Consider the following 9,597-nt stretch of genomic DNA (forward strand, 5'->3'; position numbering starts at 1 on the left):
AACCGATAGATCTAATCTCTGTTCGCGCTCTACAACCGCCACGGGAACGGCGACATCTTTTGGTGTCGTAACGGGGCCCACTATCCGGTGATCACGTGATAAAGGAACGGCTACATTGATTACTATGTTATATTTCTAGTATCTGCGTTTAGTACAAAGAGGCGTGTCTCTTTCCTCACCTTTCCCACAACTCTCTATCTTCTTCTTCTTCTTCTTCTTCTTCTTCTTCTTCAACTCTCTGTTCTGTCCTCTCTCTCTCTCTCTCTCTCTCTCCTTCTTCTTCTTCAACTCTCTGTTCTGTCCTTCCTCAGTCCTCTCTCTCTCTCTCTCTCATCTTTTCTCTCTTTAATATTTTCGTGTGCATAAAAATAATGGCCACGGTGACTGCTTCTGCTAGTCTTAATCTGAGAAGTCGTTTTCCTTTGGTAAAGTATTCGACCGAACTTCCCAATATCCCAGCTTTGTCTAATTACCATGGCAAGTCTCGCTTTAAGTTGGTGCCTGCAATGCCAACATCAAGGAGAAGACGACCTCTGCTTTCTAGTGTTTTTGTAAAAGACACATTTTCCCAAGCTATTGACATGGTTGATGAAGAAGAAGAAGAAGACAAGGAAGAATCCAGTGAGACCCTTTTGTACTCATTTAGTCCTCTGCCTCTGATGCTTGTGGCTGCTCTACCTGGAGGTATTATTATTATTATTATTTTTATTTGCAACTCTTTAGATTTTATTCCGTGGCAACGACAAAAAAACCTCATCAGTGCATATTTCTGAATGTCATATCATCTTCATCAAGTTTCATTAAATTATCATACATATCGAATGGTTCAGAATCGTGTCTTATTCATACCCTTTTGGGTTTCGATAAAAAAATTTTGGTAGTTATGTTAGTTGCCTTTTGGGTAGTTTTCTTGATGTTTACTTCGGACTATCATAGGATTTTGACACTCATGACAAGCACAAAAAAATTTTGGATGACAGCTGGGGCTGTAAGATCTTTATTTGGGCCTTTTGTTGAGCTTGTCAAGTCATGGAATCTTCCTGATTGGCTTGTGCACTGGGGCCATCCTGGAAATATGGTATAACTCACTTTATTATAACTATCCATACTTCTATCATACGGTGTAATGTAACTTTTCTATCATTTTGGTCCTTCAAAAAAGGCTGTGGTGCTCTTTGCCATGGGTGGCTATGGAACCTATTTGGGATTTCGGATACGTTTCTCTGACGATTTGGTAAGAGTTCCACTTCAAACAGTTTAATTTAAATTATGTTTAGAGAAGTGAATTTCATGATATACTTTTGATTATTTCAGAAAGAGAGAGCCAAAGCCAAAGACTTGCACCCAAAGCTTTTAGGTGGGATGTTTTTCTTCTTTGCTCTTGGAGCAACTGGTGGAATAACTTCTCTTCTCACTTCTGACAAGCCCATCTTCGAGAGGTATTCAAAAGTACATTTTCCAAAGAATAGCTTCTCTTAAAAAAAAAATTAAATTAAATGCTAAAACATCTCTCATAATTTGAGTTCGTTTCACAATTTGAATCGCAACTCAAATTTTTTACTATAATGTTTTCTCTCACAAAAATTTAAATTCAACAATTTTACTAATTATTTTCTCTCGCATAAATGCATTTTTGAACTCAAGTTCTCAACGCAAAACCAAGAAACGAATAGGTTCTAAGTGTTTTCCAATTAAGACCACAGTTTTATTTGTTTGGTTGTTGATTTGCAGCCCACATGCCGTTACGGGCTTTATTGGCCTCGCTCTCTTGACCATTCAAACCATTCTTCCTACATTGTTTGAGGTTACTTTCTGTCCCTAATTTTTGTATGCTTTATTTTGTCTCGTGAGATTCAATTTCGCTTTTTCTTAGGAATTTTTTTTTTTAAATCTTAGTTCACTCTAAATTATATGCAGGGAAATCCAGGATTACGAAATCTTCATGGTATCTTGGGTAGTGGAATCATGACTCTATTTCTTGTTCACGCGGCTCTTGGCCTCCAACTTGGCATAAGCTACTAACTATGATCTTGCTCATTCCTTTTACTTCTATATAAAGGTTCTATATAAAGGGTCCATTTAACCTAATCTTTTGTAAGTTTTACATTTTTTTTTTTACTTTCGGTTATTATAAGCATAATAAACGTGTATGATATGCAACATGTCATTACTTTTTTTTATGATGACACATACCGGTCACTTTTGATTCTTAATTGAAAAATAAAAATTATGGATTACAGAAACTCAAGAAATAAAAAACACTGATATTGCTCTGTTTGGTAGGAGTGAAGTTAGGAAATGTAAATGGTAGAGAAAATGTGGATGAGAAAAAGGAATTAGTTTCCATTTATCTTGTTTGGTATAGCAGAAGGAAAGAAAATGAGTATTCAAACAAAATTGACATTTTGCAATTATTTGGTATGATTTTAGTTTAAAAATTAGGTACTTAGGGCACGTGTCTTAGAACAAGCTTTTTAAAAAAAACAATGGTTAAAATATTATTATGATAAAGAAGTTAAAATAATAGTATGTGATTACTTTGCTTCTTACTTTAGATTTAAAGGTATAAATTTTGTTTTTCTTGTGCATAATCAATAGGTGTAAGTAGATTTCATTCCTAACCGAGTTATTATTTGTTATTTAGGTGTGTATATATACATATATCGCATTTCTAATCTTGGCTTGAAACAATAAATTTTTTAAAGTAATTTTCAATAAACGAATTATAGTTTTACATTTGAAAATAATAAACTTACAAAAAAAAAAGAAAACTAATTAGTTTGTCATGGGAAATTCTCCATTATCGTGAGAAAAACTAATTAGAGTTTATAACAACTTTTTAAGTATCATATTTCAAAATTATAAGAGTGCACGTGCCCCTGCACACTTGGTTGTGGCTCACCTCACCACATGAATAGATTTGGCTATTTTGAGGGGTCAGGATTTTGTTTGGTCATACAAGCATTTTTCTCTAAAGAAAAATGTATTTTTCTCATTAAACAATGTTAGTTTATAAAATCATATCGCTGTCTATAGTGACGGTTCTAGAACAGAAAAAATGGACAAAAAAGAATAAGAAACTTAAGAGCAAGAAACGACTGTGTTAGAATAGAAGTAGAATCTTAGTAATTGTAATCCGTGTTATTTTTATTTATATATATAGATATATACATTGCTCTCTTTTTTATTTTCTTTAATTAATCATTGAATTTTTTGGAGAAATATGCAGTAAATATTCTAATTATTGATTTTGAATCATTTGAGAATCAAAAGAGTTTTCATGCAATTCCAAAAACGGTGGAGAGAATGGTTTTGAAATCCAAAACGATGGACACAAAAGACAAAGGAGCTAAACAATTTGGTGAAAGGGCGGTAACAGAAAAAAGACAAATAGACAAATGTCCAAGTAGAAAAGAAAAAAAACCGCCTTTTTCTATTTACCAAACATGTCCTGTTTTTCCCACTCTCCTGTTAAATTTTGGCTGTTCAATTTCTATAGTCTATTTCTCTATTTTGGTGGTCATTAATGTCCATAAAACAATCAAATAAATGGAATACAATACTCTTAGCTTTAAAAAATCTCGCGAATTGACTTGGGTTATTGTATCAGAAGTGATTCTTGTAATAGGATCACCCTTGATAGAGTTATTCTTTATTTTGTGACTAAATTGGTTATTGGACAGTAAAAATTGTAACATGTGTATCAAAAGTGATTCCTGTAATAGGATCACCCTTGATAGAGTTATTACGCGGAAGTGCTAGTGTGAGACAATCCACTTTGACTCGTTTTTATAGTTTACACACTTTTGTATTACCTCTTCTTACTGCCATATTTATGTTGATGCACACTCCAGTTCCTTCAGAAATGGTAAGATCTTTGGCGCAAGAAGAAAGAGTTGATCCGTATCATTTTCACTTGGTTCTGAATTTCTCTATTTTTTTTTTAAGAATACCGAGTTGGACTCTTCTCCTAACCGTATCAAATAGAACGTGCTAAACCAAATCTTCTTCATGATAAAAAAAAGTAAAAGGTTTTGAGAAGAAAATGATCCTATTTGACCGCTATACATTGTTAACATCAGGAAATGGAATACTCGGGATTCCTGAGTAACTGGCCGAGCTAACATAGTTTTGAAAATAAATCTCCACCTTTATACACTAGTTTGAGGAGAATGTTTCCATTTCTAAGCGATTTGGGACACATATATTTGATATATATATATTAAAGATAAATGTTATGGTTACAAAGTTGAACAGTTATGTTCCATTTGCACTATTCTAAGTGCATGATCTGCAAAAGTTTATTTATTTATTTATTATGGAATCAAAGTTTGTTTATGCCCAAATATAATGCTGAAAACGTTTATCTAAACTGATAAACTCTAACTCAAGATGTAATCCGCACAAATGGATTGACAATCATATTATTGCATTTACCTTCAACTGCAAAACTAATAATTAATTCCCTATAAATTTCTTCTAACGTCCAAATTGACATGAATAATGTACCAAGATAGGGATCATTGACAGATAATTATCTTCTTCTCCATTCACCTCTTAAAAGATAGATCAAGGCAAAATTTTGGTAGTAAATATCTATTGATAATGTGTGTTTGTGAACTCTGGATACATGGTTACAGATGTCGTCTTTAATAAAGAGATGGATAGTTGTATTGTTCTTAAAAAAGAAAAACAACCAAATATGGTGTTCATGTAAATCTATTATAAAAAATTTCATAACTTTCCTAACCTCTTCATTATGGATTCAAATTATCTGTCTAATTTCATAGTGTAAAATGATGTTTAATCAATTAAATTGTAACACGTCATTTAAAAATTAATTTTTTTATATGTTTAATTATGATTGGTTAAATATTAATTAAGACATCAAAAATTGAAACAACAAATTTGAGTCCGTTTTGCACGTTAGTTCACCACCCAAATCCTTAGTTGGCAAGATCTATTGAGAAATAGTAGGATTGGTCAAGGAAACATCGACCACCTCTCCCCTTTGGTGGACCCCACTAAATTACATTTCGTGGGACCCCTCACCGACACAGAATCAATCTCAGCCAATGAGAAAGGGGAACCAGCCATACAACAGCACATAGAGCGAGTCAAACGTCTGCTTTGTCCACCACCCCACATCCTTTCCTCTATATACACACACACACACACAATATGAATATATATTGTTATATCACTATATCTATCCCCTTCCTCGCTCACCTCATCTTCTTGGGATTTTTGTTGTTTCTCTTTCCCCAATTCTCACCTTACACAGGTTTTTCCTCTTCTTTAGATCTCATGTATATATAATACATGTATATATATATATGTGTGTGTGTGTGTGCATAAATGTATGTCATGTAAATTTGTGTATGTATACATTTTCCATTCTCAATGTGACAACCAATATAACCAGGCAATTTTTCTCTTATGAGCAGATCTATGAGCGTTTATTAATATATATACACTCTAATATCATGTTTTTGGATCCTATTCAACCATTGTGATGTGACCCGGATCTTGAAGTCTTATGTGTGCACATTTAGATCTAACATTTCTACATTTCTTTCTTAAAAGTACCAAGCTTTTGCTTCCAAAAACAAAAGTACCAAATTTTGTTCAAAATAGGCCTGTTGAAAGGACTAAACCTTGTATCCAATTTGCAGGCTAGAAAATGGACACCTTTCTCTTCACCTCAGAATCTGTGAACGAGGGACATCCCGACAAGCTATGCGACCAAGTCTCCGATGCCATTCTCGACGCCTGCCTCGAGCAAGACCCGGAGAGCAAAGTGGCCTGCGAGACATGCACCAAAACCAGCATGGTCATGGTCTTTGGGGAGATCACCACAAAGGCCGAAGTTGATTATGAGAAGATTGTTAGAGACACTTGCAGAGGGATTGGCTTTACCTCTCCTGATGTTGGCCTTGACGCAGATAACTGCAAGGTCCTTGTCAACATTGAGCAGCAAAGCCCCGACATTGCTCAGGGCGTTCACGGTCACCTCACGAAGAAGCCCGAGGAGATTGGCGCTGGCGATCAAGGCCACATGTTTGGCTATGCCACGGATGAGACACCCGAGCTCATGCCTCTCACTCATGTCTTGGCCACAAAGCTCGGTGCCAGGCTCACCGAGGTGCGAAAGAACAAGACATGTCCTTGGTTGAGGCCAGATGGGAAGACCCAAGTGACGGTCGAGTACAGGAATGAAAATGGCGCGATGATCCCTCTCCGAGTCCACACGGTGCTAATCTCAACACAGCATGATGAGAGTGTCAGCAATGAGGAGATTGCTAGGGACTTGAAAGAGCATGTCATTAAGCCTGTGATCCCGGCCAAGTATCTTGATGACAAAACCATCTTCCATCTCAACCCTTCAGGGCGATTTGTCATCGGTGGGCCACATGGGGACGCGGGGCTCACCGGGCGGAAGATCATCATTGATACCTATGGCGGTTGGGGGGCTCATGGTGGAGGTGCCTTCTCAGGGAAGGACCCAACAAAAGTGGACAGAAGTGGTGCTTACATTGTCAGGCAGGCTGCAAAGAGTGTGGTGGCTTCTGGCCTTGCCCGCCGCTGCATTGTGCAAGTTTCTTATGCAATTGGTGTGCCGGAGCCACTATCGGTTTATGTCGACACCTACAAGACAGGGAAGATTCCGGACACGGAGATATTGGCTCTTATCAAGGAGAATTTTGACTTTAGGCCTGGGATGATGTCCATTAATCTTGACTTGAAGAGAGGAGGCAACTTCAGGTTCCAAAAGACTGCTGCTTATGGACATTTCGGCCGTGATGACCCGGATTTCACTTGGGAGACTGTAAAGATCCTCAAGCCCAAGGCTTAAATTAAAATTCAAGTGTGTTTTATATATTCAAAATGCAAGTGATAATAATCGTAGTCATGATTTTGATTGAGAGAGAAGAATAAACAAGCTTCAATGCACACATATGTTCTCTATTGAGGTCTATTTTTCAAGGCTAAAAAAGTAACCAAGTGAGAAGCCTTACAAAAGGAGACGTGTGCTTTTGAGTTTAGGTCTGTTGTATCATTTTGTTGGAGGCTTTTCTCGCTTTTTAATTTCTTGATTTTATTTCTTTTACCCCCATCTATTTTGTAAATGATTGTTTAAGAAGAAAAGGAAGCTATCCAGAAATCTAGAATGTGAACTATTTGAGTATATACTTATTACATGCTCTCTGATGTTCAAGTGAGCATAATATTTATCATGTAGAAAAGGGCTTGTCAATTTTGCAATTGCCATGTCACTAATTACACCATTCAAATACAAAGGAAAGAGGAAGTCATAACAAGAAAGTCACTTGTATAGATCACTATACTGCAAACATATCATACAACAATACACACTATCCTTAAGAGTGCAGCCACAACCGATCATGAAGCCGCTCTTCTCCAGCACCAAACATCTCATCCACCCTCTCACCATCTCTGTAAAATTGAAAGGTAGGTGTATACCGAATATGCAGGGTAGTTTCGGGGCATTCGTCGATATCGGCGTAGATGAATGAAAGCTTTGGAAAATCATTACTTAGCCTACAAAATGAAGGGAGGATCTGGCTGCAAACGCGGCACCTGAAACCACCATTTAAAACAAATGAAACTATCAACCTTACCAATAGTCTAAAATCCAAGTCCAGAAACTAACGTATCATTATAAGAATACTAATAGTAGTTTTAATATCAGTAAGGATTAACCTCACAAATAGTTCCCGAATACCTCAATACCACTTTTGTCCCTGAGTTTAAAACATTTCAAACTTAACCTCGATTTATTAGTTTGTTTCGGTTTCAAGTTAGACGTTCAAAAAAAGGACAGAATATGGATCAATGTTCCCTTAGCAAACTGTTATCTTCTGTCAGCCTCACGTGCATATTCCGTGTGCCGTTAGCAAACTGTTAGTTTCTATCCGCATCACGTGCATAGTCCATCCTTTTTTTAACAATCAACGAACGAGGGCTAAAGCTGAAGCAAATTGAAAAATCGATGCTAAGTTTAGGATGTTATTAAACTCAGGGACCAAAGTGGAATTGAAGTCAAGGTTCCGAGACCATGTGCATGATTGACCATAGTTCACATAGACATTGCATCAAACACCTTGTGTTCATAATCTTTATACCACACAATACACACTTTAACATAAATTATGTATCAAACCCTTCTGGGTTTAACTCTCAGCTGTACGAAAACTTGAATATATTAACTTAGATATCAATTAAACAAGTATTTGAAAGGATAGAGAAATACCAAGATGCTCCATAGTTGATCACTGCCTGCAAAATAATAACAACTTAAAAGTAAACTACTTTCTTCACTAAAGCCCATAAAATAAAGAAGAAAAAAGGAAAAAAGTCTTAATGTTAATATGAAAGGTTACAGGAGTTTTGGAAGTCTTGATTTCCATGAGAATTTCTTTGAAGTTTTGGTCAGAGGAAGCACTCTTCAAGTTTCCATGGCGATTGGGTGGAAGATCCAAACCTGTTCCTTCCAATCCCGTCTTGGCCTTCTTCACTTGGCTCTCACTTGACACACCAATGGCTTCCATTTTTCCGGGTTTTTAATTTTCTTTTTTTCCCCCAAGAGATGTTTTATGAATTACGATATTTTATATTTGATTCTTTTTGGACAATGGATTTTGAGAATTGTTGAGGCGTAGATTATGGATGGATAGATTCACTTTTCTTGTCTTGATAGATTTTGACATGGCGTGTAAGACGTAAAAGACAGATACTTTTGAATATCAGACAATAACGGACGACAGTGCGATTGTATAAATACGACATGTCGTATTATGAATTGATATTAATATATATATATAGTAAGGGAAGTTGGAGTGGATGACGACGCTTTGTAAAAATAACTTTTTAAAAAATTTTATTAGTAAAATAACTTCTTAAAAATTTTTATTTGTAAAATAATTTCATTTCACTGAGTAAATATCTTTCTTCATAAAAAATAAAAAAAGATCATTTTATTAATTTTATTTTGTTGAAAAATCATTCTAACATGTTACCCGTGGATGACCCTATTTAAAGAAACTGATTTTGATAAATCATTTATTGAATCATTATTGGTTTGGGGTAAATTTTGCTAAATCATCATTGATTTAGGTTTGTTTACCAAAGTCATTTTTCTTTTCCTAAGAAAAGGTTTTTTTTTTTTTTTTTTTTTCCTTTAGCAACCTAAAAATATACTTAAAAGGGCACCTTTCAACAAAATGGATAGCAGAAATGAAATTTAAACAGTAAGTATGCATCTCTAATATAATCGTAAATTTCTATAATTATCTTAATATCTTATATTTTTAATAATATTAAAATAATAACATTTGAAAAAACTTTTTTTCAATATTTTAAGATTGATTTTTAAGATATAAAAAGTCCTTACAGTTACTCTATTTATTTTGCCTCATAATTAATTTAATAAAATGTATTAAAAAGATAAAATAAAAAATAAAAAACTCATCCATATTTCTCAGATCTTGCTCCAAAATCCCAGATCAAAGAAACTCCACCAACCCCCCACCCTGGCGTTCATCCCACTGCCCAGATTCCTCCACCCCCACCCCC

At 35.3% G+C, this 9,597-nt stretch overlaps 3 protein-coding genes across 4 annotated transcripts; 2 read left to right on the forward strand and 1 right to left on the reverse strand.

Moving 5' to 3' along the window:
* The first annotated feature begins 284 nt into the window (after positions 1-284).
* On the forward strand, positions 285-2,162 carry LOC21405366. Its single transcript, XM_010100487.2, has 6 exons — positions 285-684; positions 981-1,078; positions 1,163-1,234; positions 1,315-1,439; positions 1,732-1,804; positions 1,918-2,162. The coding sequence occupies exons 1-6, from the start codon at positions 372-374 to the stop codon at positions 2,020-2,022; spliced, it is 786 nt and encodes a 261-aa protein (XP_010098789.1). The 5' UTR covers positions 285-371; the 3' UTR covers positions 2,023-2,162.
* A 3,041-nt stretch (positions 2,163-5,203) lies between these two features.
* Positions 5,204-7,133, forward strand: LOC21405367 (S-adenosylmethionine synthase 3). Its single transcript, XM_010100488.2, has 2 exons — positions 5,204-5,284; positions 5,676-7,133. The coding sequence occupies exon 2, from the start codon at positions 5,684-5,686 to the stop codon at positions 6,854-6,856; it is 1,173 nt and encodes a 390-aa protein (XP_010098790.1). The 5' UTR covers positions 5,204-5,284; positions 5,676-5,683; the 3' UTR covers positions 6,857-7,133.
* A 79-nt stretch (positions 7,134-7,212) lies between these two features.
* On the reverse strand, positions 7,213-8,783 carry LOC21405368 (thioredoxin-like 3-3). 2 transcript variants are annotated; one of them, XM_024167220.1, is made up of 3 exons: positions 8,409-8,783; positions 8,276-8,301; positions 7,213-7,602 (listed from the first exon to the last, which is right to left on the reverse strand). In XM_024167220.1, exons 1-3 carry the CDS (start codon positions 8,571-8,573, stop codon positions 7,383-7,385), a joined length of 411 nt encoding a protein of 136 aa, XP_024022988.1. In that variant the 5' UTR covers positions 8,574-8,783; the 3' UTR covers positions 7,213-7,382. The 2 variants fall into 2 exon arrangements, with proteins under 2 accessions (XP_024022988.1, XP_010098791.1); XM_010100489.2 differs by having other exon boundaries at positions 7,230-7,602; positions 8,406-8,783.
* Between the last annotated feature and the right edge of the window lie 814 nt (positions 8,784-9,597).

Source organism: Morus notabilis, unplaced genomic scaffold, assembly GCF_000414095.1.
Source record: "Morus notabilis unplaced genomic scaffold, ASM41409v2 Scaffold124, whole genome shotgun sequence".
In the NCBI taxonomy this organism is placed as follows: domain Eukaryota; kingdom Viridiplantae; phylum Streptophyta; class Magnoliopsida; order Rosales; family Moraceae; genus Morus; species Morus notabilis.

Excerpts from the sequence above, each read along its gene's own strand:
- LOC21405368 (XM_010100489.2), bottom strand. The coding sequence starts at position 8,573 with ATGGAAGCCATTGGTGTGTCAAGTGAGAGCCAAGTGAAGAAGGCCAAG. Across the intron at positions 8,302-8,405 it reads TCAAGACTTCCAAAACTCCT|GCAGTGATCAACTATGGAGC; the intron begins GTAACCTTTCAT and ends ATTATTTTGCAG. Across the intron at positions 7,603-8,275 it reads ATCAACTATGGAGCATCTTG|GTGCCGCGTTTGCAGCCAGA; the intron begins GTATTTCTCTAT and ends TGGTGGTTTCAG.
- LOC21405366 (XM_010100487.2), top strand. The coding sequence starts at position 372 with ATGGCCACGGTGACTGCTTCTGCTAGTCTTAATCTGAGAAGTCGTTTT. Across the intron at positions 1,235-1,314 it reads TACGTTTCTCTGACGATTTG|AAAGAGAGAGCCAAAGCCAA; the intron begins GTAAGAGTTCCA and ends TGATTATTTCAG. Across the intron at positions 1,805-1,917 it reads TTCTTCCTACATTGTTTGAG|GGAAATCCAGGATTACGAAA; the intron begins GTTACTTTCTGT and ends AATTATATGCAG.
- LOC21405367 (XM_010100488.2), top strand. The coding sequence starts at position 5,684 with ATGGACACCTTTCTCTTCACCTCAGAATCTGTGAACGAGGGACATCCC.